This window comes from Rasamsonia emersonii, assembly GCF_000968595.1.
Source record: "Rasamsonia emersonii CBS 393.64 chromosome Unknown ctg1118621759979, whole genome shotgun sequence".
Lineage (NCBI taxonomy): Eukaryota > Fungi > Ascomycota > Eurotiomycetes > Eurotiales > Trichocomaceae > Rasamsonia > Rasamsonia emersonii.
In genome coordinates, this window is record NW_013563308.1 from 79583 (window position 1) to 104778 (window position 25196).

Genomic DNA, 25196 nt, shown 5'->3' on the forward strand with positions numbered 1-25196 from the left:
CACTCATGTGTTGAACTGAACTGAACTGAACTGAATCTTGATATGCAAAAAAGCACGTCCATTGAGATATTGATTGGTTGATTGATTGGTATATCATGCGAAAGTAGAAAGCTTTCCGATGTCGAGAAAAAAAAGACTTGTTAATGAAAATCGTCTGCATAATCATTTCCAATATTAACTTATTTTTTGTCTTTTTGTTTCTTTTTGTTTCATTTCTGCTTAACCAATCGCTCTCATGACGAGTTCCACCCTGCAGATAGTAATTCATCCGTCAGTAATTGTCCAGTTGTCATGTCGGGGGAAAAAAAATGAGGTTTGCTAAAAGGGAAAAACGTACGTCGCGAACGTGCCAGCAGACACGGGCATCGCCCTCAGCAGAGTCGGTCCGAGACCCTTCCAGAACCCACCGAATCCCTCCGCAGCGAACGTCTTCCGGAAGCAGTCCGTCATGCTGCGGAACTTCTGCTCCGGACCGAACCCGTCGCTCTGCATCTTGCTCTTGACGACATCGAACGGGTAGCTGGCAATCCAGAGCGCCTCGCCGGCGAGACCGCCGTAGGTAGCAACCCTGATGCTGGAAATGTCCTCGCGCCTGATGTTGTTGCGCTTGGCGTCTTGGTTCATGAGGTACTCGAAGGTCAAGAACCACACGCCGTACGCTTGGGCTTCTCGGTAGATGGTGACCACTTGTCCCCGGAAGAGGCCGCGCAAGACGCCCTCGTGGGCGGACAGCTTGCGGACGCAGTCGAGCGGCCCGTTGTACAGCCGCTGAGCTCCATGTGGCTGCGTCTGCAGGCGGATACGGACATGCTCGATGGGTCCCGAGAGCACCGAGTTGGTGATACCGGCGAAGGCTCCAGCGAGGTAATATTGCGTGTAGGTCAGACCAGTATTGGCAGGAGACTTCTTCGCGTTGATTTCCTCGAAACGTCTCCGTGCCTCATGGAAGGCACCGAATTGAACGCTGACCTGCGACAGTTCTTAGCACTCGAGATTCAAATAGATACACAACACAAATAGACAGGGAGAGAGGAATCCTGGCAGCGCGTCCACGATTCTCATTCCGACCTTGGAGGCAGAAAGACTAGACACCTACACAAGCTCCAATTCCAACCAATGGGGTCAAGGTGCCCTTGTAGAAAGCCAGAGGGCCTTCATTTTTCAGGATTTTGGCGGCGCAATCAAAGGCGCTTGAGTACTGGCTGGTCGTCTGCAGTCGCACCTTGACAATATCTGTGGAGAGTTAGATGGTCAATGGCCATTGGAATGCCTTGACTGCGCGAACGTACCAAACGGTTGACCTGTCTGGAGTTAGCCTCGCAATCTTTCAATTTGCGCGGAAATAAAAGCAGGAGATTTGCAGGCATATAGGGACGCTTCGACAGTAGCCAGGGACGGCCAGTCACGTTATCACCAATTGCAATTGAGAGTTAAACGTGACCGCGCCAATCAGAGGCGCAAATTTCCAAAGAGCGCAGAATGCCCTTGAAAAGAGACATCAAACATACCCATCAGAACCTGAGTGATGCCCCCCGCGGCCCCTGCGAAGAGGTCCTTGGCCGTCCGCACCCACCCTTCATTCTGCAGGTCCTTCTCCGTCTTTTCCCAGTCCTCCATCGTGCACGTGCCAGGACCGCTGCTCAAACGCTGCTCACCAGGCCAGTCGGGCGCAGGATTGCTTGTGTCTCTGCTCCTAGAAAGCACAGGGAAGAGAGATAGTGAGTGCTCGCCTGGCTGGGGGTCCGCCTATCTTTTCACTCTTATCCACCAGGCCGATTGCGCAAGGCCCAGGTATCGCAGCGTCCAGACTCCGCGATGTCAGCAGCCGACGTGATTCGCCAACGTCGCCGACCCACGTGACGCGGCCCCGCTGACAGGCCGGCCGAAGCGCCAAGCCCGCGGAAAGTCGAAAAAAACAAGATCGAGCCGCAGAAGTTTGGCTTCAGCAATCCCCAGACACTCGCTGGTCTTGCCTTGCTGGGAGACCAGTTCACGATGCAGAGGAGAGCGCTTGCGAGGGTACGCATCTTGCCCCTTCTGCCGGATCTCCAATCGATCTTGATCGTGATGATGAATAATGATGAATGTTGCAGCTGACTGCTCCATAGCTGAGACGATGTCAGGCCGTCCACCCAGCCTGCGCCGTCAGGAGCGGACGAGCGCTCCTTCCACCGACAAGACGCCGTGAGTTCCACTTGTCCTCGCGTGCAGATCAATCGGGCCAGGCGACCGCTCCCGAAAACGAGGCGGAAGACAGCACGGCCTCCCGGTCATCCTTCCCTCGGAAATTCGGCGGAGGATGGGGCGCTCAACAGCCAAAGAAGACTTCCACTCTCAGTGCGAGTGAGGAAGCAAGCAGACAGGCTATTTTGTCGTCAGGGATGCTGAAACCTAAGCAGGAGCCGCAATCCAAAGAAGATACAAAATCCAAAGAAGATACAAAATCCAAAAAAGATACGAAATCCAAAGAGGATACGAATACAAATGGGCCGTCGGAAAGCAAGGATGATCCCCTGACGTTCGTGATAAACCGCGCGAACCCTTATCGGTCGGATCAACCAGGGCTCAAACCTTGGAAGCGGTTACAGCAAGGGAAGGTCAAAATCCCTCGGCATCTCCGTCTCGAAGATTGGGACTGTCCGGAGTGCCACTACAGAGTTTTCGGGATAAATGACAAGTGCCCGGCATGTTACACCACCCGCCCGGATCTTTTGCCTAATTTCAAGCGGGTGGACCTTTCAAAACAGACTGTCAAGATCCGAAAGTTGGGCCAGTCAGTGATAGAGGACTGGAAGGATGGAAAGCTTAACGACCCAAGTAGCCAGAGCGATCGTCTCTCGCCCCGGGAGAGGGCAATGCGCGCGTATGCTCAGCAACGGGAAGCTGAAGCAAAGGCGTCGTCTGAAGAGCCTTCCTCGAGAAGCGGAAGATGGATGGATCCATCCGAAGAGGAGGAGGTCCGCTCGCAGAAGTCCAAGCGTCCGAAGAACACCAGACAGCAAGAATCTGACTTTGAAGACGAGGAATATGACGAGGATGAGCGCCGTCGTCGCAGAGAAGAGCGCAAGCGCAAAAAGAAATTGAAGTCGCAACAGAAGGAGGTCGATGCACCCCCGACGCCTCTCTATCTTCCGGAATTCATCAGTGTGATCAATCTGGCCGACATCCTTGGTGTCCGACCCACAGATTTTGTTGCGCGCATGGAGGAGATGGGTTTCGAAGGCGTGACGTACACCCATGTGCTGGATGCAGAGACCGCAGGGCTGATCGCGTCCGAGTACAATTTTGAGCCAATCTTCGAGACGGAGGAAGAGGATTTGAAGGCTGCGCCTGAACCGGAAGACAAGTCTGCTCTACCCTCGCGACCGCCGGTGGTAACGATTATGGGTCACGTTGACCACGGTAAAACCACCATTCTTGACTGGCTCCGTAAATCCTCCATCGCGGCTTCTGAGCACGGCGGTATCACCCAGCACATCGGCGCTTTCTCCGTGGCGATGCCATCCGGCAAGACTATCACGTTCCTGGATACACCTGGCCATGCTGCATTCTTGGAGATGCGCCGTCGCGGTGCCAACATGACTGATATTGTGGTCCTGGTTGTCGCTGTGGATGACAGTGTCAAGCCGCAGACAGTAGAGGCAATCAAGCATGCCAGAGAGGCAGATGTTCCTATCATTGTGGCCATCAACAAGATCGACAAAGAAAATGTCAACCCTGAGAGGGTTAAGCAAGATCTTGCCCGTCACAACGTTAACGTTGAAGACTATGGAGGTGATGTCCAGGCAATCTGTGTCAGTGGCAAGACAGGCCAGGGGATGTTGGATCTTGAGGAGGCGATTGTGACATTGTCTGAGTTGCTCGACCATCGAGCTCCTGTCGATGGAAACGCAGAAGGTTGGGTTGTCGAAGCTACCACGAAGAAAGTCGGCCGCGTTGCGACCGTCCTGGTGAGACGAGGAACACTGCGTCCGGGAGATATCATTGTCGCAGGTACGACCTGGGCTCGTATCCGTACCCTGAAAAACGAGGCTGGTGTTGCAGTCGACAAGGCTACGCCCGGAATGCCAGTCGAGATCGATGGCTGGAAGGAGCAGCCCGAGGCAGGTGCTGAAGTTCTTCAGGCACCCAGCGAGCAGAAAGCGAAGGATGTTGTTGAATACCGACTCGAGAAAGCTGAGACTCAAAAGCTGAGCCAAGACACGGCCGTCATCAACGAGGCTCGCAAGGAGACCCTCGAGAAACGGCGTCGAGAGGCGGAGGAGGAAGAAGGTGAATCGGAGTCCACGGAAGCTCCAACTGGCCCGAAAGCTATCAACTTCCTGATAAAAGCGGATGTCTCTGGCTCAGCTGAGGCGCTGATGAACGCAGTTTCCGGCATTGGTAACAATGAGATCTTTGCCCACATACTCCGTTCCGGCGTTGGTCCCATCACCGAGTTCGATGTCAAGCACGCTGCCATGGCAAACGCAAACATCATTTGTTTCAACACGCCTGTCGATCCGACCATCTCACGGATGGCTGAAAGCCATGGCGTGAAGATCCTGAAGCACACCATCATCTATGAATTGATCGACGACGTGAAGGCTAAAATGAGCGAGCACCTGCCTCCATCTGTCTCTCAGCGCGTCACTGGCGAGGCCGAAATCGGACAGATCTTCCATATTACCGTCAAAGGGCGGGAGACGACTCCCATTGCTGGCTGCAAGGTCCGCAACGGTGTCATCAGTCGAGCTAAGAAGGTTCGCGTTCTGAGAGGGAAAGAAATCATCTACGATGGTACGTTGCCATTCTTCATTCCTGAGACTCCCTTTTCCTTTAGGTTTTCGTCTTGTCTCATACATGCTGACTCATAATCACAGGTGCTATTGCATCCCTCAAAAACGTCAAGAAAGACGTTACAGAGATGCGCAAGGACACCGAATGTGGTATGGGTTTCGAAGGCTGGACCGACTTTGCTGTTGGCGACCACGTCCAGTGCTACGAGGAGATCTACGAAAAGAGATATCTCTGAGCGTATCTCCCTCTCGCCCAACCACTCTTTTCTCCCTTCCCCCCGATCTATCCTGTATAATGATATCTCTTTCGGTGGTCTATTTTTTTTCTGCTCATGTATGTGTAGTAGCAGATTTTCTTCGACTGGCATTATAAGGCAGGGATATACGATAGAGTCACCTGGTTGCATGCATGCATATCTGGAGTTATCTGTGCTTCTTACAGTGTCAGCCTTTTTTTGGTTTTCTTCTCCTCTCTTATGAGTGAGTGCTTGGGATTTCTCTTCCATGTACAGTATTATTTCATCATTTTTTTGGGTCGAAACTCCTTCAGCGTCATGGTTACGATGAGAGAGGAAATATAATGTATTTTTTTGTGAAGTCCAGATCTTACGGTTCGTTTTGGAATACGTTTTCGGTGATGAATTCATGCAGCGGAGAAGAGAAAGCCATGGATGGATTCTTCTGCTCTTGACCCGTGTATCGCCTGTGAGGATCTGAGAGTTAAAAAAACTAATGTACTGTACAGGTATCAGAAAACAAGACAGAAGAGCAAGACAGCAACGGCAACAGACGATAATAAAAATACTAATGTACAGGAATAAAAAACAAATAATCGGGCGAAAGAAAGGACAAGATACGCATTGCTGTCCAGAGCCCTAAAGGCGGTTCCGGAGGTCCAACTCTCCAACAAAAAAAATACCTACTTACAGGGGGAAAAAAAGCGCATACAAGAAAGGCAAAAACAAAACAAACGATTTCTTTTTTTAAAAAAAGAGGAAGGAGGCACGGCCCCGCCTGGAGGATGGCGTGAAAACGAGACGTGCGCGAAACGCAATCCGATACGGTCAACTGTGGAAAAGATGTCATGTTAGCAGAGGATACATGTACTTCGTTCGTTTAATGGTTGAGACATACCACCACCATCCTCCAGCCGTGCCTCCTTCCTCCTCGACTCCCCCCTGGAGTCTAGCCGCCGCCCCTAGCACGCTTCGACGACCCTCGACCGCGACCTCCTCCCCTCGCCGCCTTTCGCTTGGTTTCCCGCGGCTCCGGAGGAGAATTGGGGGTTGGCTGGCCTCCTCCGGGAGGGGAGTGGGGAGGGGAACGAGGGGTGACGACGACATTGTCGTTGTCGTTGTTATTGTTATTGTTTTCGTCGTCATCGTCGCCGTCGTTGTCCCCCCCGTCTAGCAGGTTTCTCAGCGCAGACGGGGTTTTTCCTCCCACCCGTCTCCGACCCCCAGCCGCTGCACCTCCGCGTGACGTTTTCTTTTTCTTGGGTTTCGGAGGTGCTTGGGCCTTGCGAGAGGCGGCGGGTTTCTTGCCGGCAGCGCGGCGGGGGCGCTTGCCGCCTCGGCCGGCGTCCGCAGACGACCCTGGTTGCTGTTGTTGCTGCGGCGTATTGTTGTTGTTGTCGTCGTCGACAGGGTCGTCTGCGAACGTCGGCCACAAGAAGAGGGAGGGGTCTTCCGGATTGTCGATGCTGCATTTTGTCACCCCCGTAAAATCTTCTCTCCTCTCAGGCTCGGGAGAGGAGGAAGCTGTGCTGCCCGGGTCGTAGAGAGGGGGCAGCTTTGCGCCGGGAATCTCCCAGAAGGCGCGAGGGACCTGGTCAGCCGAGATGATGTGGCTGCCAGAGTCCTCCGAGGAGCTCCAGTCCGAGGACGTGCCTGGTGATGGAGCCCTCGGAGCCTCGGCAGTTGGCGACTGCTCCATGTCTTCGTCGCTGTCGAATTTGTCGTACTCGTCAGCGCCAACCGCCTCGGCCTCGTCCTCTGAGGATTCCGACGTTACGGGGGATTGGGTCGGCGGCGCGTGCACCGAGTTGACCAGCTCCCAGTTTGGCTGGAGTCGCGCGATGCAGGGGCTTGGGAGCTGGTACAGATCCTTCAGACCGATCCAGTAGACGTCGAAGGCGTCTGTATGAAGGATCTATTGAACGTTAGAAAAAGAAGAGGAAGGTGGAAAGCGGAAGAGGAAGAGGAAGAGGAAGATGAGGAAGAACGTACCATACTGGTGCACGCTATCTTGTACTCCAGGGGGAAGTCGGCCTCGTGGATGAGCTTGATGATGCGGCTTTCGATGCTGGCTCTGATGGAGAGCCTGTGGTCCCCGGTGGCCGCGTTGTCGCGGATAACACTGTTGACATGGGACACGTACACCTGAACAAGGTAGTTGTTCTGTGTGGGATATTAGCGTCTGATCTCTTCGTCTTGATGAATATGACATGACGATGAACTTACTTGATATTCTGGCCTATGGAGCTCCTGAACTCGAAGCATTTTGTTGGTGTTCTTGCGGAAATGTGTGGTGTGTTTTGTTCCGAGGGATGAAAAATGATCTGGTAGGATCACGAGAGACACGATCAAGAAGGTTGGTTCAAAGAAGATGGTTTTCAAAGCCGGCTGTGCCAGAAAGCAGATTGGAAATGATCGCCGATGAAGGAAAGGTGTTTGACCAAGGTAACGAGATAAAGATGAAGAAGGTAACTTTGTGAACAGCCACTTATGGAGAAGATGGCTGTTCAACAACGTATCTCGAGAAAGAGATGAAGACGATCGCTGAAAAGGATTGCTGACCAGCGAGATGGCTTTATGAAAGAGTGTTTCAGATCGAAGAAGAAAGCTTGATAAAGATGGATAGCAAAGAGAGTTTGAAGCTTGATAGAGAGTGCAGGGGCTGACGAACAAGAGCGCGAACAATCTAGTTGTTGGGAAAGGGGGAAAGAGATGAAAGAGAGAAATAGAGACCTAGAGGGGGTATTTACGTTGTCAGAGGCTCGTACACGACACGATGTTTACTATCAGTAGCCGACTGCTAATGAATGAAGCAAAGGGAGTACGCCAGGCGATCGTCAAGAGCAACAAAGAACGGTGAATCCCGATGGGGGATTCACTGGCTGCAGGGCAATGACTCAAAAAGAATCCACCTATCAACTGGTCTTGTTTGGGGCTACATAACCCTCGAGAGGCCTTCAGAGCGAATTCTCGATAGAGAGAAGCGGAGAATCCCGATTAGTAACTTGTAATTTGTGCTCAATGTGATCCATTCGACTAGGATTCGGCAGTAAATGAAGCCCTCGAAGAGAAATTTACCGTATCTACTGCTTACAGTGACAAAGCTATGACCAGAGGCTATTGGAAGACTACGTCTTAAGAGCGATTACAAGATGGAAGGAGCAACAGGGCAGACGTGTCTGTCAAAGTACCTAACTTATCGTCTCATCTCAACTAGAAAGAATTGACCAGTTTGGGAAAGATGTTAGCTTGAATACTCGTACATCCATACCAGCGTGTTAGAAGCTGTAATCATCATGGCATTTGCTCAAGAATTACCATATTTGAGAAGTTTTTTGATACCAGGAAATAAGCCTATTTGAGACTAAACTCGCTGCATATTGAACCAGGTCTTCTACCGTGCCTTCCATCTGACTCTTCCCACCCATTTCGCCCAATCCTGCACATCTTCTCTCTGCAGGATCCGGTCAACAGTGTACCATTCGCGAGCCAATTCCTCATTGCTCGCCATGCGATGCACGAAGCTGTGGCAGGCCCGACAGAGCCACGCGACGCTGTTAAGCCTCCATTCCTCGTGCCACCCCCGCTTCAGCACCTTGTCATGAACCTCCTTGGGGATGAGATGGTGGTACGACAGCGGGATCCAGTCTCGATCGCAGATCTCACAGGCCATCGTGCGCGTGGTAGCCCAGACGGGGGGTCCTGCCGTCACGGACGAGATGTAGTCCGACAGAATGGGGCGAAGAAAATCAGGCAGGTCTGTGGACTCGGGAATGATGCCATATACGGCCAGAGATTCAGACACAGTCACAGGAACGGCTGCCGTTAGGGACTCCAGAAGTGAGCGTGGGATCATTGGATCCTTGTATTTACGGGCCAACGAGTCATCACGCTGAATGGCCGAATACGAGAGGGTTTGTACTTCTTCTGGCAGTGCGGAGAATGTCTCCGAAGCTATGAACTAGTACAGAGCAGAACAGAGGTATGTATTAGCTTCACGATACCAACACGATCAATCGCCTTCTAAAGGAGAAAAGATGGTAGTACATCTATAAAATCGGCCAGCTCTTCAGGATCTTGCTCTTTGTCCGTCAAGTCTTCTGTGTCTGCACGTTTCTTCGCTTTCTTTCTTCTCGCTGCTCTTGCAGGCTTCTTGGCCTCATTTGACCTTTCGACTATCGATCCTGAGACACATTCTCTGAAGACTTCATAATTGTTTCCACCGTCGCCTTGAAAGCTCATGGAAGCAATTGTGTAATGGTGGAGGACTGGGACGGGGAAAAGGAAAAAAAGAAAACAAGACACAGACGTATGTCAGCATAGAAAAGACGTGACGTTGATCTTTAAGGTTAACTTTATCTCCGCCCCCGCTTTCGGGAATTCCTCTGAGGAACTGACATCATCGCACATGGCAATCCATACTAATCCACATCAGACTCAGGGCAGGAATTAAAAGAAGACGAGAGATTCAATTTTGACACGCACACGGGGAGCTTCTACTGCTGAATTTCCTACAGGACTTTCCCGCAAAACAGAATGGCAGCAAACAAGACCATCATCGCGTTCGATCTATACGGAACGCTGCTCTCGACAGGGTCTATCGCAAAACAGCTCGAGGGATTGGTTGGCTCGGAACAAAAAGCCTCTCAAATCGCGACGGCATGGAGAAAGTATCAGCTGGAATACACGTGGAGATTGAACAGCATGGGTGTGTCGGAGTGGTCTGTTCGACGATTACAGCTGCAGTGGATTTGACTAACTATCCTTACGTCCTCCAGGGCAATTTGACACCTTCTTCAACGTCACCAGAAACTCACTGTCACATGCATTGGCTGAGAGTAATGCCGAACTACGAAACGAAGACATCGACGTGCTTATGAAGGCGTATGATTCTCTGTCTACGTTTCCGGACGTGATACCGGCTCTGACCAGCCTTGCCGCCAACCCCGACATCACTGCTGTCGTGTTCTCCAATGGGACTCAGTCAATGGTCTCCAACTCGGTATTTCACTCCAAGGACTTGTCACCCCATGCTGGGGTGTTCCACGACATGGTGACGGTGGACAGCGTCAAGAAGTATAAGCCGGCGCCGGAGGTCTACTTTCATCTTGCGGAGAAAATGGGGAAACAACAATCGCAGATGGGAGACATGTGGCTCGTAAGCGGCAATCCCTTTGACATAGTAGGTGCGCGAAGTGTTGGAATGAAAGCCGCTTGGGTGGATAGAGCAGGTCACGGATGGCAGGATGCCGTGATGCCAGAGCTGCAGCCGACGGTGATCGGCGCTGGTCTTGACGAGATCGTACGCGCGATCATCGAACAGCGCGGTCGGTGACAGATAAATATCACCACTATCCATACTTTGCCTCAAATTTTATAAACGCGATTCTCATCAAGCATAGACGCTGCCGCAAGCCGTCAGCCATGCCATGGAATTAAATTAAACGGAATGTAGCGCTGTAAACATTTCCGAAAAAGCCTCCACACGTAGTAAAGGAAGTTTCGGGGTAAGCCAGCAGCATTTATTCTCCCCTCCCGTTTCCCCTCTAGAAAGATTCCATGGGAGCGATGTTGGAATTCAGAGTGAATAAGAAGGGGGCGTTTTTTGAATGATTGGGAGAAAAGAAGGGAAGAAAGTTTCCGGCGAGGGAAAAATTTGTGGGCTTTTATGCGTTGGCAGGAGGTGCTTATCGATAAAACGAGAATTACAGAGCACATGATCCATCAACACATTTATTAATTAATTATTGTATTTCCTCCATGCAGGCCTACGTGCTATGGATTCTATTCAAATTGCAAAAAGCTCCTTGATTAGCGACTTGTCCAGCTGTAAAAAGCTAATTTGTTCTTTTGACGAAGATGGGCAGATGCCCCATGCACGTGATACGAGCTTACCGTACAGTACGAGCCTCGTAACTTACACCTGGCGAAAATCGCGGCGCGCATGGCACTTCCGAAGCACAGCCAGACTTCTGTCCTCTCTCCTGCGTTGGCAATTTGAGAGATATTGTCCATGTAGTCTCTGCTATCAATGCGCAGCATGTCGGATCCGCTGGACCTTAGCAATGCAACTTGGTTGCATCCGATACGAGTAAGTCGCAAACCCGGATGGACTTGCAGTCCCGCGTCTCCTGACACCATAATAATAATGCTATTCCCAGGGAATTTTCTACTTCCTGACCCATCCCTTCCTCTGGCCTCTCTTTCGCAGTCGCCTGGTGCCGATAGTTCTGCTCTCCGGTTTCATTTACACCATCCTGTTCCTCTTTACGTACCTGCCGCAAGTCGCATTCCTGGCCATCTTTCAGGGCTCGGGTGCTTGGGTCAACGGCTTGTTCCTGGTTTTAGGCGAAGGGGCGGCTCTGGTTGGCGCGCTCTTCGAAGCATTCTTCGTGGACGAGACCTTGGTCGATGTCTTCGACGCTGTCCTCCTGAATGAAGGCCACGAAGAGCTCATCCGAAGAGAGAGGGTCCTCCATCCCGATGGCGCAGATCCTGTCCAGAAACTCGGCAAACCTACAACGAGTGCTGTCTACGCGCCCTTCTCCCTTCGGCAAATTATCGAGTTTATTGTCTTGCTCCCGCTGAATCTGGTCCCGGTGGCCGGAGTGCCCATGTTCCTCGTCTTGACCGGATACAGAGCCGGTCCATTTCATCATTGGAGGTATTTCCAGCTGCTCGACTTCACCAAAAAGGAGAGGAAGCAGTTTATCCGTAGACGCCAGTTGAAATATACCGCGTGAGTTTCTCCCAGCTTGGAAGGTAGCAACTTGTGGATTCGTGATTAACCCATCAACTATGTGCAGGTTCGGAACAGTCGCTCTCGTCCTTCAGTTGGTCCCAATGCTGTCGATGTTTTTCCTTCTAACGACAGCCGCTGGCTCCGCCATTTGGGCATCCGAACTTGAACGGAAAAGGAGACAGATCGAGGAACAAAGGGCCCACAGAGTAGAAGCTGAATATCGCGACGACCCTTCATGATCTGCCATATCTGCGATTATTCGAAGCTTCTATCGATTCTGTTCCTCCTGTTTAGGCGTTCGGGATTTCCTCTTAGATTTATAGACCTGTGAAGCAACTCCTGGACAGGGGAGACGCATCTCTTTCAGTAGGTCTGGAGGGCAGCTCAACTATCAGGGCAGCTATCTCTTATCTACTGAAAGCGGCAAGGTAACCGCTGCGGCAACACTGTCGCGTTCCGGAGACACCTGCATCCATGTAGGGTACAAACTCTATATAAAGTTGCAGGCATCTGATAAGGCCGGGAATACGGCCTTGGAGGACTTGCTTAAACATCGCCCCTGTGGCTAAACATCGGTCATGGAAAGCCTGCCTGCCACTTCCTTCGACCCACGTGACTGCAACCACCGTCACCGAAACCTCAGAGCTTCCCAGCGGACGAGGAAATGGCAAAGTCCCCCAATTGTCCTGTAGCGCGGGCTGGATGGCATTTCCTACGTGAAAACAGGCCGTTTTCGTATTGTCAAACATGAGTCTCTTTGGTCTGTTCTCTTTTGCTGTCGATACCTCGAATCCTTATTAGACCCATTGACATATTGACATCCTGAGTGTGCTTTGTTTATATGTTTATTTAATCATTAGACGGTTTTACGTCGAATCCCGGTCCACAGCTGCGTCCGTCTTCCCACGATTTTTGAACCTCTGTCTGTAACTTGTGTTGATTAATTGGATTTTGTGGGGGTTTTAGTCTGTATAGCGTGCGGGGCTTAATCAATCGTCGCGAGTTCGCCTGATTATAACAACGGTATCAGCGTTCAAGGTACTAGTGAAGAACAGTTTGCGACGAAGAAGGGGGAAATATGAACTTCACATTCAATAATCGCACATTGGCAATTCGAAGATGATCTTTGCGAGTCTCGCGCGCGAATGGATAGCAAGACCAGGTTGCGCAAAGCGTGCGATGCATGTAGCATCCGAAAGGTCAAGGTCAGAGCATTCCGTCGTGATTCTGTGACAGAGAGAGAGAGAAAGACAATCTTCTTACGATGCGCAGTGTGACGAGAGCGGGCCACCGTGTCGGTCATGTGCCAGTCTGGATATCCCGTGCACGTACAACCGGCCCAGCAAGCGTCGAGGACCTCCCAATCGACACGCCGAGGCGCTCAAGAAACAAAAGATTGAAAGTGATTTGTCTGCATCTGCAGCCTCAGGACCCTCGCCTCATGTCGGTGTCAGCACTGCGACAGCGACAGCAGCATCCAATGCGAACCTCCAACCCGCCCCTGTGGCCCTATCTGGAGAATCCATCTGTCCCTTACCGACGTTGCAACGCCTTGTGGACGACTTCTTCACGTTTATCCACCCACTGATCCCTATTCCTCATGAACCCACCTTCCGAGCAGCTTTCGCGCGAAGAGAAGATGTCACCAACAAGCGATTCCTGGCCCTGCTGGCGGCCATGATCGGGACTTTGGTAGCTTCTTTTCCTCGACGTCCCAAGCTACATTTGCGGACAGAGGCAGAAAAGCGGCAGTATCCGCATTCCATGGCTCTGGTCAGGAAATGCCATGATGTCGCCATTCAGGCTCGAGGGCCCGGGTATCTCGACTGGAGCAACACCGTTGATGATGCTGCCATCAGCTATTTCCTGGGCCTCTGTTCTGGCTACGTCTACAACATCCGGCGTTGTCGAATATACCTCGGGGAGAGTATGACCATCATTCGAGTCCACGGCTTGCACAAGGGCACTCAAGCCAGTGCGATAATGAGCCCGGGGTCAGCGTCATCCATTTCCGGCTCCAGCGAGTCTTTTGCGAGCCCATCTGACTCGGCAACCGACCTTATCAGCCAGGAACTGGGGCGACGACTCTTTTATATCTGCCTCGTGGGCTTCCAGACTTTGCAGCAGCTAGGATCGTCGGATGGGAGACACTACGTTCCCCCCGAGACTCCTACGGAAAGCTACCCTCCCTTGCCGCTCGAAGTGGACGACGAATACATCTTCCCGACGCATATGGAGGCTCAGCCTCCGGGGATTGTTTCCCAGCTCACGGGGTTTAATGCCAATGTCCGTGTCTTCCATTCGTACAACTCTTTGTCGGCGTGGGAGATCGCATTTGGAGGCGGGGAAGTCTTCGACTGGGAACGACAGCGGAAGCTGATCTGGGAATGCCTGCAGAAGGCGAAGAACTCGCTGTCGGATCTGCCGCCGGAGCTGGTTCTTCAGGAGGGTCAGACGACGCCGTCGCCGTCGATGGGCGTGGCCTGGGATCCTAACACGGGAGCAGAGGAGCTGGCCAGAGAACGGCGCAGGATCCAATACGAGATCCAAAAGGCCAACATCTACATCAGCCAGCTATCCACACGGTCCTACCTGGTTGACAAGTACTGGAGTCTCTACGAAGGACACAAAAGGCTGCACAAGACGACGTCGCAGATGCCATCACCAGAGACGACGTTGGCGACAGCAGCAGGCACGGTGAAACCTGAGACGGGAGAGCCAGAGACCCCCGATGCAGATCTCCACGCGCAGATCGACTACATCGGGCAGATGATGCGAGAGGAGCGCGGCCTGGTGATCCAGGATCTGCTACGTCTGCTTCGGAACGTGTGCGAGATCAACATCGAGCCCAACGGCGCCAGTTTCGTACGTAAATATTCATTCCCCGCCCCCCTCTCATTCTCTATATATACACAACGCCAAACCTGGTCTATATATCTAACCGTTTAACGAATTCCAACAGACCAACAAAGTCCGTCAAATCGCGTCCACACTACTGAACCGCCGCCCCGGAGCCGGCGGCCCTGCTGATTCCGCGACAAGCGAAGCTGCAGCGACGACAGGTCCGCAGCCGATCAGCACCGCTGAGGCAGAGAACTACCTCCGCACGTTTCTCGACATTCTAGTCCGTCTCGAGGGAGTTGGACCTGGTGCGGGGATGACGACAGCAGCCACAGCAGCAGCAGCAACAACACCAACAGGAGCAACGACGACGACAGGAGGCCCCAGTCCCGAAATTCCGCGAGGTATGAGTTACGGCGGCTCAGTCACTGAAGAGGAGGAGGAGCTACGACAGTGGGCGAGTTTCAAGGAGTTTCAGAGAAGGTTCGTGGAGAGTGGGGGGCTTCTCTTTTCTTTGTAGTATGTATAAGCATGTACAGTATGTACATACATGTTCATGTGTATGTGGTTTACGGAAGTTGGGAGGCTTATTTTTTTTATTTTGTTTTTGATTTTATTTCGTTCTAGAAGCGGGTGGGTGGATAGATAGGAGATCTAGACCTAGACTAGATAGATAGATAGGTAGATCAGTATATATAGATTTGTTATTCTTTTTCTTTATTATGGATATAATTGATTGATCGATTACTTAGGTGCATGTACCTACTGTAGTGGTGCACCAGATCTGAGATTGAACATACTCCTTACGTCGCAACAGGCTAACTCCGAAGTAAAGGTTATCTAACCTGGTAGGTAAGTGCTGTATGTACGTCGAGGAGGTCTAGAACTTTGCCCAAAGTGGAATGAAGATAGGTATTTTCTAATCGGGTTAAGCCGTTCTACAGATTAACTCTCCTACCATCGACAACATACTACAAGTGAATACTTTGTCCTTTGCTGATGTGAAGCTCGATTAATATTGGTGTGGGTGACTCAAATATCTATTCTTGCCTACACCTGCCTGCCTCCTCAACCTGTCCATCCAATCTCACTATTACCTCTCTCTTGATGCTCTCGCGCTGTCCTGTGTCCTGTGCCCAACATGGCAACTCCACAACCCGAAGATGAGGTTCCAGATTAGATGCCATGGTTTCGAGTTTTTTTTTTTTAGCAGCCAAAAGCAACCTGAGTTCTGCTCTACTATCTCGTGTTGCGTTATTACCAACCGCGAAGTAACGACGATCACACAATCAAAAATCAAAGTTTTGTCGAGTGTTCTCGACTTCTGGAAACGGATACCTCGCTGAGGTTATTATTGCGAATGGCAGTCGACGACGACAAAGTCCTGCACAGCCTCTACAGTCATCTCATGACATCGCTTCAGGCCCCTACAGAACTAGCGCACATTCTTCACTTTTCGATTGGCCAGTGTAACGACAGGAAGCAACCTAAACACTTTTTTGACTAATTATGGTTACCCCGTTCCAGGACCAACTATAAGATATCACAGATATGGGCGACTTTGACTACCTAAAGTGCTTTCCCCAGTATTGAGTTGGGACCCAGTGACATCAATCAATCACCCTCCAAATTTGATGATATTGTTCTCTGTTGCCCACCAAGCTTTTGGTGAGTTCAGCCTTGCTTTTGGGCCAATTTCACTTGTCATCTGTATGTATATGCTCCCATTTCAGCCTGGCGGTATAACGTATGTACTAACTTTGACAGGACGGGACCGATGAATACAAAATCCTTCCTTCCGTTTGGACGAAAAGTATCCCACGGTTCTGGAATGTCTTTTTGTATGCCTAAGCCAAACGCTCAAGGCGATCGCATTATCAAGATCGAAAAAAAAAGCTGTTGTCGATCTTCCCTAGCCGCGTGCCGCGCGGTGGGCTCTGGCAAAAGATACTGCATGCATGCATGCATCAGGGATAGCTGAATGGCTGAATACATTATTACTATTACAAGGGGGACTCGGGGTCCTTAATCCTTGCAGGCAGCAGACAGACATGTGGGAGCTGTATGCTGAGATTAGTTAGCATCAAGAAGAAGAAGAAGAAGAAGAAGAAAGGTTCTAAAGGTAAACGTGATCCTGAAAATTGAAAAACCGTGGGCCTTCTGTTTTGTTTGTTGACGATCATCCGGCGGTGATGTGATTGTGGAAGATACCTATCGAAAGGGTTACTTACTTACTGGCGGCAAGGTGGTGCCATCAGATTGGACAAAAACTAGTATGTCTCCTTCTAGTCTAGCATTATAAAGGATCCTATATATATAATTGCTACTTACTTGCATAATATATATAGTAGCTACTAATTATTTTGCTTATACTTAGTTAGACTGTTCTCCTAGCAGACTGTACCTATTGCCGTAAGCATCTACATACATACAGACAACAAGCAGAAAAAGATTAGTATTTCCTTAATAAAAAGGAAATGGAAAATAGGAAAAAAAAACAAGGTAATCACAAAAGGCAGAAATAGACAATAATAACAATATAGAAAAGTAATAGGAAAAAGTAAAAAAAAAGCAAAAAAAAGTAAGAAGAGAGGAAACTATAAGAGAAAAAAAAACCAGCTATTTTTTCACAGGAAGGGCCAGCAAATAGGTTGGTAGAATTGCTAGAGAGCTCCTTCCTAGCAGCCAATCAGCATGCCAGATTGCACCTACACCTACAGACCGCGCAGAATACATATATTGATTGAATATATTGATTGATTGACAAGGGTCAAATTGATCAGGGTCATGGAGGAGCGGGGAAAAATAAGATCTCCGACATCTTGCTATATATGTATAGCGATAGCGATGGCATGGTAGCGCCTATTATATTAATGCCTAGAAACCTCCGTGTTTTTTTTTTTCGTCGCATTCTAGAAGGCTCTTGCTACGGTTAATCTTTTTTCTTTTTTTTTCTTTCGAATGACACTCCAAGAGGTCTCGCAGCGCATGGTTCGGTAGTTTCCTTATTTGTTTGTATGTTCTACATACCTGAAGTAACTGACTGACTACGGTGTTATTTATATTATTATGATACCTACCTATCTACCTATCTAGGTATGTTATGTTTATAGCCAAAGCCAAGAAAGACAAATAATACAAGAATGATTCATGTATGTATGTACTAATGTAAATAAATAAATGAAATTAAATGAAATAAAACGGCAATCCAACGATTGAATCCGCAACATATTATCTATCTATTTATTTATTCATTTCTTTATTTTTTTTTACTTTACCTGTTGAATATATCTTCTCCTTTCTGGTCAAGTCAACAAGGAGAGGGCTGTTGAACGAGAGAAAAGAAGAGTTCCTCCGTCTGTCCCTCTTCTTGTTACTGCACGGTTACTGTTGTTGTCACCGTCGCTGTCGCTGTCACCGTCACTGTAACCGTATCCGTCACAGTCTTGGTCACGGTGATCACCCCGGCAGGCGTCACTGGAACGATAGTGAGTGGGCCAGCAGTGTTTGTTGACGCAGGCTGTGGCGGAGGATTCGCTCTACTCCCTTCTGACGCGCTCGGTGCAGGCGCAGGCGCAGGTTGTGGAGTCTGCTCCGAAGGCTGTGGCGTCGAGGTCTGCTGGATCGTCGGCACGTCTGAGCCGCCCTTGTCAGATGCCGTTGGTGGAGTTGCTGTCGCAGTTACGGTATCGGCATTGCTGACTGCAGGTGATGAGGCGCTCTCAGCAGATGGTGAATCACTTGGCTCGGGTGCTACCGATGGCGACGGTGCTGCAGGCGGTGTTGAAGGAGGTGTAATGGTGACGAAGACAATGGTCGGCTCGAACGGTGGAGGGGATGTTGGGCTCGCAGATTGACTGGCCGCCGTTTGTGTCGTAGCTGCAGCTGGAGGTTGACTCGCGCTTGTAGGGCTTGCAGACCCTGCGGGTATAGGAGGGGTAGACGTAGAAGTGGGTGTGGAAGGTGAAGTTGTGGCTGGCTGCTGCCCTGGAGTAGACCCATTCTCAAGCCCAGGAAGCGTAATAGTTGCCTTAGAGACCGCTGTAGAAGAGGGACTGACCCTTTGAGAGGGTGATGTCGAGCTGTCGGGAGTTGGCTGAAAAGAGGGTTTTGGAGAGCAGGACGGCGACGCTGATGGACCTTCAACCGCGGCACTCGAGAAAGGCTGCCCAGACGGCGAAGCTACCGCGCTGGTCGCAGGACTGCTTGGAGCAGCAGTGGAAGAATTTCGGTATGGCCCTCCTATCGGGGTGACAATTGGTGAGACCGGTGGAACGACTGTGCTACTGGATCCTGGAGCAAAACCGCTTCCAACGCCTCTGCTACTTGATTCTTGACTCGACCCACTGCCTGAGGCTGTGGGACTAGGAGTGCTGGAAGCAGGAGTGCTCCGTTGGGCTGACGGGGAGGCTGTCGCAGATGATGACGGAGGAGTGTTGTTGAGAGGTATGACCGGCCCTCGAGCGTCAGCAGATGCGGATCCAGTAGAACTGGCCGCAGAATGGCTGTTTGTAGGACTTGTAGTAGGACTGGCTGCAGGACTGGCTATAGGACTGGTTGTAGGACTGGTTGCAGGAACAGTCGTAGGACTAGTCTCAGGAGTAGTCGACGGACTACTCTCAGGACCCGTAGGAGACGGAACAGGTATTATAGTGATGGGATCATCAAGCTGATGACCTATCTGCGCGAATGACGACGAGGACGGAGAAGAAGCATGAGAGCTCGTCGTGACAGTCGTATTAGAGTAGAAACGAAGAAGACTTCGAGGGCTGAGAGGACCATGAGCAATCGGACCGGCCGAGCTCGTAGTCGCCAGGAGAATCGATGACACTGCGTAGAGTCCGAGAATTCGCATCTTGTAGAATTTTCTTTCTCTTCTCGAATCGAAAATCAGTCGTGGTATGAATTAGTTGGTTGTACAGTACAAACAAGATACTCAGAAAGCGCTCTTCTTGCCAGCAACAAGAGAGGAGATGTAAGTGCAACAACAAAGAAACAGCAAAAAAAAAAGAATGAAAATGAATTGATTCAATTATGAGATTGTTCGCTATGAGTCACAAAGAGAGTACAACGAACGGGGATCTCTAGATGAACGAGAGGGAGCTTAGGCTAGCAGCCTGACAAAGAATGACAATGAGACCTGATAGGCACAAAGGAGAGGACAAAAAACACGACTGACTACAGGAAGATGAAGCCAGAGAATTCGAGAGAACCCCCGTCCTCCAGCCAGGTACATATGGGAAGCCTGGTAGAAACACGGCGCGATCATTTTTGGCAACGACCCGACCAGCAGGCCACCGTCGCCTTGCAATCAACCCAAAATAGCTACACGAAAGAGAAACATCCTGCGGCATGCTTAGCGCGAGCGTGGAGGTCCTGTCTTGAACGCGCTGTGCAGGCACGCAATGGTTGGCAAGCAGCTGCAGCGAGAGCGCGGAGACAGTTGCCTTCCGTCGCAGCTGCCGCCCGCTTGCTGGGCGTTGGCGACGCTCATTGGCCCGAGTTCCTGCTGGACTGGAAGGATACCAAACGGCCAATCATCGCTCGAGTCGCTCGACCAAGCTGGTCAGCGATGCTCTCTCCATTAGCAAATCGCTATCGTCGAGCTGGACGAGAACAGCTCTCTGTAAATCTAGACTTTGGGCGATTATTATAGAGATGGAGAAACCAGGGCGGTATTTGATCTCACGGAATCTCACTCCACTGCTCGTCTCGACCAATTAGATCCATGCCTTGAGGTCTACTGATCTAGAGCTTGCTATATAGCTCCTGTCAATGCTGAATTAGCGCCGCTTCATCCTTTTTTTTGTACAGTACATACATTTTCCTTTGAAGCGAGAGGCGAATCTGCAGTTCATTGGTCGTAATTCTGAGTCCAGGCCTGTTGTTCAGCAATGTTCAAGAAGAGGAAAAATGGCTTGAGTATTTGCTGCAGACACCAAAGAATGGCCTCAGTAGGAGTAGATTGGGCATTTATGAGACCTGCCACTTCAGAAGTAGCAAAAAAAAAAAGAATTCTCAGCGAGTTTGAAAGCTGCCACGATGCTAGCTATCATTGGAAACCTGTCAGTTATCAGGCAACTGCCGTCGAAACCCTGCAGACACTGACCGAGCAACACGTGAGCTGAGCAACCAGCAAGCAAGCAAACATGCAAACAAACAGATGCCATATGTTTCACAAAACAGGGCTTGCTGTCAACAAAACTGGGGCTAGCGGCCTAGTCGTCAAGTCTAGCGCTGCAGGCCCTCAGTTCGAATCCCCCTCTCGTCGAGGTGAAGCGGTGTGGTGATACCAATATCTTGCTAACATCCGATGACAGGGCGTAGAGGGGGTTCCTAGTAAAATCCCTGCCCGCCAAAAGCATAGGCGGGGGTTTTCGTAGCACCCTGAGGGTGTGAGCTTTTTTTATATCATGTCCTTTTATTTTTTTTTTATTTTTCCTTCTGGGGGCATGGATGTTCCCAATCAGATATATATTATCCTGTTTCACATTCCATACTCGACAGCAAGTACTATGACATTGCACATCTTATCAACATTATTCTCATCAGCTCACATTTCAATCATCAACAGATTCCTAAACTTGAACGGTGAAGACATTGCCAATGCCCTCGAAAGATGAAATCTTGCCAGACACATCCTTGGAGTCACCATAATAATGCAGTCGGTACGAACCGCTCTGCAACGGGTTGGGATTCCCAGTATTATAGTAATCATCCTCAATCCGCCACACCAGGGTCACTTCACTATATCCGAGAACGGTGTTGGTGCGCTCCCAATGGTATACTAGATTCCAGTCGCTGTCATTGCGAACGACTTTCCACGACCCAGACGCGGGGTCTTGCCACTCGACCGCGGCAAACGTTCCTTCCTGGCGCAGGTTGTTTCGAGGATTGGCGCCAACAAAAGTCGTGTTGACGAGATCGCCAGAGCCATAGGTCACGTTGGTGGGCGACGAGGAAAGAACATCGCCAAACGACTTGCCGATCGGGGCCCCATCGTACACAACGCCAGGAATGAAACTGAGAGACACATTGGTATCAATAGGCGGAGTGGGCCCCGAGGGAATCGGAGGCAGCGACGCCACATCCGAAGGACTGCCCAGATAAGGAAGATAGGTGAGTGACAGATTGACGTAAGCCGCCAGCGTGTTGGGCCCGAACAGAGTGGAAGCGCCCTCATAGCGCTGCACACTATACTCTTCTTCCGTAGCCAGGTAGTGCGCGTATGTGTTGGCCGGAGCTCCCAGGACCACCAACGGATCCTTGATCGAAAGGACCTCGGCCGAGGCATTGGCAATTGCCGCCTTCCATCGACGCCCAGACATGGTAGTGACTTCACTGGCTGAAACGACGATCAGCAGCTGTCCCACCCGGAGGACTTGAATGTCGACAATATTCGGGGCCCACGGATAGGGCAACGAGATAGCCCCCGCATCCAGTAAAATGTCCTTGGGCGCCTGGCAAGCTTGCTGCTCTGGGGACGGCTGATGGACGAATGCTCGTGCTATTTTCCACAGCGGGTTGGATTCTGCCGGACCGGTGCCATTCTGAGTAAAATCAAACTGTCCCGGACCGTCCGTAGTCCCGGCCGCAAAAGAGTACCCCAGCGCAGCATAGCAAGTGCGGAGCGTGCTGGAATTGAACGGTGATATGAAGGTGTAGTTCGTGAGATCCTGGTAGACGTGGAAGGATGCGACGGAGGAGCTGCCCACGATCTGGGTTCCATTGGAGTCCATTTGGTCGTAGAGCTGCTTCGCAGCTGCATACTGGCGGCGGCCCATCTCGAAACAGCTCTTTGAACCGGCATCATTCTCGTAAAAGTAAGGCCCGCGGCCACGGCAAAGCTCCGTGCTGCCGTTGCAGGTGCTATCTTCAAAGCGGCATGGAAGTCCGGTATCTTCACAGTACGCACCTAGCACGTTGGGGGAGGTGTCGCCGACACTGGATTGAGAGAAACCGGCAACAAAGTTCTCTGCAAATCTTGTGTCGTTGGCCACGCTTCGCTCGAAAAGCCACTCCGCGACCCCTTTATTGTCGCCGGCCGTGAGGGTGTTGTTCTCGTAGAGGGAAGTGCCGTGGACGGAAAAGAAGGTCAAGATGGCCGTTGTCTTGCTGTCTGAGGCGCGGTCAAATCTGAGGAGAGTGAGAGTCTTGTCTGTGTCGTACTGATAACGGGCTCTCTCTTCTGCCGGATTGGCCAAGTAGGCATACGGGCTTCGGTTGATATTGCCATCGGGAATGTCGATGGTGCCCAGGCTAAGGCGTCCCGGCGTCAAACTCTCATGCGCTCGCTGAATTGACAGCAAAGCGCCATTGACGATCGCATCATAGCTCTCTTTATCAAATCCCAGCGTAGGGATCTGGGGTAGGAGGTAGTTCATCCAGGCACCCGGGCCAGCATGGGAGTGCGTTCCCGTCAGAGCCAGGTTGTGCTCGCCGTAGCGAGCATACTCTGGTCCCAAAGCTGCCAAACCCTGCAAGATACCATGCCTAACGGCGGTATCGCCGGAGTGGGCATCCAAGACGATGTAAATGAAGGTGTTGTTCTCGTTATTGGGATCGGCAATAATAAACGCGCGAGAATAGATTCTCTGCCGCAAACCAGTTCCCACCTGGCTTATGTTGGCATAGCCATTTAAGGCCACTTCCACCACAGGTCTGATGCGCTCTCCGTCAGTATTCTGGACTGACATCTGCTGAATTCCAAGACCAGCACTCACCCGGTGATATCAGCTTTCCCAGCCCCCAGAAGGAAGATGGTGTCATCCGTTCTTTCCTTGCGCAGAGTCTGGAATCCGAAGTTGTGTGGTTGTCGAGGCTCGCCGATTGTCGCAACCAACTGCAGTATCACCACCAGGCCCAAGAAGGCGCCGGCTACGATGGCAGCCAGTGCAGAGCGCGCCATGGTCGATGTTTCCGAAGACAGCGCAGCCCTCCCATCTGCTCGCAAAGGCGGGGAGGGGACTGGCAGCCTTTTAAGGAGAACGGCGCATGACTTGGTCCGCTGGTCCTGCCCGTTTGGGAACCTCGGCCTGGATGCTGGAGGCACGGTTACCTATTCTCGCTGCGAAGATCCGGGGAAGGTAGCATTGCCGGCCAACCCCTTTCCCGGGCGAGATATCTTGTCCCGCTGCCCAAGGGACTAATCGCGGGCCGTTGGCTCTATTTGTCCAAGTGCCAGGCCATCTCCCAATGAGGTCCCAGGTCGTGTGACATCACCGTGCGATAACCACTAACGTCGGAGTAAAATCACCAGTGCCTGCTGCAGCTGACCGCAAGATAAGATATGATGGCTCGGGAAAGAGACTGCAAACGCCTGCATGGAGAGGCTCTGCGGCATCCCGGTGTCGTCGGGGGCAGTCATGATGGTTTAGTACTCCGTACAGGGAATTTACAGTGCAATCGCACTCGACCACAAAAGCATGCCCAAGTTCTCCGCAGCCGATTGACTGCGAATCAGCCTGGTGCAACCACCGGCAGGCGAAGGATCAAATAATCTCAAGGATGCAACAGTGTGACGCAACAGCGGTACGGAGTAGACAGGCCGGCCAGCACACAGAACGGCACGTGACCGGAGGGACTCGTCTGGCTGATGTAATCAGGCCATGCGGCAGAACGTCACCGCCTTGAGCCATCCTGAAGCCACAACGACAGACGGACAAAAGCTCTGCGTCCGGATATTATTAAAGCCCTCTTCCCCCTCGTATTTCGCGCCTGTCGCTCGATAAGACAGCAAGCAGCTCTCGCCAAAATGCCTCTGATCAATGAGTCACATGATTCTCTTCCCTGTATGTTGTCTGCCTCTTCTGCTTTCCCCTCTCACGTGAGAGATGCGCTAACCCTCTGGATTTGCAGACATCGATGCAGAGCCTACTCCTCAGGAGCGTGCCGCTGCCGAACAGCTCATCTCCGCAGAGCTGTCGGCGGACTATCAGTCGACCCTCCATCCAGCGATCCCCGCGTTGCCGGAGTCCCGATTCTCCCCTCTCATCGAGCAGGAGCTCGCGCGGAAGGAGGCCGGTCAGCCGCTGACGGGCGGAATCGACCTGTCGCGCTACGAAGCTCCTGAGCCCCCCTCGGGCACGTCCACCACCGAAGAAGAGGCCACTCGCGCTCTGGCCGAGTGGCGAAAGACCTTGCAGAGAGCGTATACGTCGAGCTCCCATCTCTCGACGAGACACGCCAATCTGACGCTGCTCGAAGAGAACGGCAAGAATGCCTGGCTCATTGCCAATTCCCAATTGGAGGACATGTTACGCAGTGTAGAGAAAGAATTGGCGGAGACCAAGCAGGCGGTGGAGAATGTCCACAAAGAGCGAAAAATGGCGCAGGAGGCCAGCAAAGGCGAGCTTGTGGGGTTGGAAGACACCTGGAAACGCGGAGTTGGCTCAACCCTGGATGTGGAGGTGGCTGCGGAGGGCTTGCGGATGCAGATTCTGGAGCATAGACGTCAGGTGGCACAGCAGTCCGCCCGGTAGAATGATCACAATGTTACCTCCACGTCGCTGTGGCCGTCACGTTGCAGGGGTAGAGGCGGACAAAGGGAGATTTCACGATTGGCCCGGTCAAAAAGGCTCCATTTCTCCACGGCTGCAG

At 51.4% G+C, this 25196-nt stretch overlaps 10 protein-coding genes across 10 annotated transcripts; 5 read left to right on the forward strand and 5 right to left on the reverse strand.

The window, feature by feature from the left end:
* Positions 1 to 219: 219 nt before the first annotated feature.
* T310_1214 (Mitochondrial carrier protein (Ymc1)) lies at positions 220 to 1617 on the reverse strand (the record flags this gene model as incomplete). The annotated part of the gene is made up of 5 exons (XM_013475907.1): positions 220 to 250; positions 338 to 969; positions 1097 to 1233; positions 1290 to 1301; positions 1509 to 1617. 5 exons carry the CDS (start codon positions 1615 to 1617, stop codon positions 220 to 222), a joined length of 921 nt encoding a protein of 306 aa, XP_013331361.1.
* A 378-nt stretch (positions 1618 to 1995) lies between these two features.
* T310_1215 (Translation initiation factor IF-2) lies at positions 1996 to 5014 on the forward strand (the record flags this gene model as incomplete). The annotated part of the gene is made up of 3 exons (XM_013475908.1): positions 1996 to 2019; positions 2109 to 4779; positions 4863 to 5014. The coding sequence occupies 3 exons, from the start codon at positions 1996 to 1998 to the stop codon at positions 5012 to 5014; spliced, it is 2847 nt and encodes a 948-aa protein (XP_013331362.1).
* Positions 5015 to 5963: 949 nt separating this feature from the next.
* On the reverse strand, positions 5964 to 7279 carry T310_1216 (uncharacterized protein; the record flags this gene model as incomplete). Its single annotated transcript, XM_013475909.1, has 3 exons — positions 5964 to 6929; positions 7007 to 7177; positions 7241 to 7279. The coding sequence occupies 3 exons, from the start codon at positions 7277 to 7279 to the stop codon at positions 5964 to 5966; spliced, it is 1176 nt and encodes a 391-aa protein (XP_013331363.1).
* A 1129-nt stretch (positions 7280 to 8408) lies between these two features.
* On the reverse strand, positions 8409 to 9256 carry T310_1217 (uncharacterized protein; the record flags this gene model as incomplete). Its single annotated transcript, XM_013475910.1, has 2 exons — positions 8409 to 8975; positions 9062 to 9256. 2 exons carry the CDS (start codon positions 9254 to 9256, stop codon positions 8409 to 8411), a joined length of 762 nt encoding a protein of 253 aa, XP_013331364.1.
* A 294-nt stretch (positions 9257 to 9550) lies between these two features.
* On the forward strand, positions 9551 to 10458 carry T310_1218 ((S)-2-haloacid dehalogenase; the record flags this gene model as incomplete). The annotated part of the gene is made up of 3 exons (XM_013475911.1): positions 9551 to 9722; positions 9793 to 10316; positions 10417 to 10458. The coding sequence occupies 3 exons, from the start codon at positions 9551 to 9553 to the stop codon at positions 10456 to 10458; spliced, it is 738 nt and encodes a 245-aa protein (XP_013331365.1).
* A 596-nt stretch (positions 10459 to 11054) lies between these two features.
* Positions 11055 to 11995, forward strand: T310_1219 (uncharacterized protein; the record flags this gene model as incomplete). Its single annotated transcript, XM_013475912.1, has 3 exons — positions 11055 to 11105; positions 11176 to 11753; positions 11821 to 11995. 3 exons carry the CDS (start codon positions 11055 to 11057, stop codon positions 11993 to 11995), a joined length of 804 nt encoding a protein of 267 aa, XP_013331366.1.
* Positions 11996 to 12875: 880 nt separating this feature from the next.
* On the forward strand, positions 12876 to 15282 carry T310_1220 (uncharacterized protein; the record flags this gene model as incomplete). Its single annotated transcript, XM_013475913.1, has 5 exons — positions 12876 to 12961; positions 13100 to 14621; positions 14719 to 15080; positions 15137 to 15157; positions 15279 to 15282. The coding sequence occupies 5 exons, from the start codon at positions 12876 to 12878 to the stop codon at positions 15280 to 15282; spliced, it is 1995 nt and encodes a 664-aa protein (XP_013331367.1).
* Positions 15283 to 17970: 2688 nt separating this feature from the next.
* T310_1221 (Autotransporter-associated beta strand repeat protein Precursor) lies at positions 17971 to 19452 on the reverse strand (the record flags this gene model as incomplete). Its single annotated transcript, XM_013475914.1, has 1 exon — positions 17971 to 19452. The coding sequence occupies one exon, from the start codon at positions 19450 to 19452 to the stop codon at positions 17971 to 17973; it is 1482 nt and encodes a 493-aa protein (XP_013331368.1).
* Positions 19453 to 21175: 1723 nt separating this feature from the next.
* Positions 21176 to 23505, reverse strand: T310_1222 (Neutral/alkaline nonlysosomal ceramidase; the record flags this gene model as incomplete). The annotated part of the gene is made up of 2 exons (XM_013475915.1): positions 21176 to 23258; positions 23321 to 23505. 2 exons carry the CDS (start codon positions 23503 to 23505, stop codon positions 21176 to 21178), a joined length of 2268 nt encoding a protein of 755 aa, XP_013331369.1.
* An 846-nt stretch (positions 23506 to 24351) lies between these two features.
* T310_1223 (BCAS2 family protein) lies at positions 24352 to 25078 on the forward strand (the record flags this gene model as incomplete). Its single annotated transcript, XM_013475916.1, has 2 exons — positions 24352 to 24388; positions 24456 to 25078. 2 exons carry the CDS (start codon positions 24352 to 24354, stop codon positions 25076 to 25078), a joined length of 660 nt encoding a protein of 219 aa, XP_013331370.1.
* Positions 25079 to 25196: the final 118 nt, after the last annotated feature.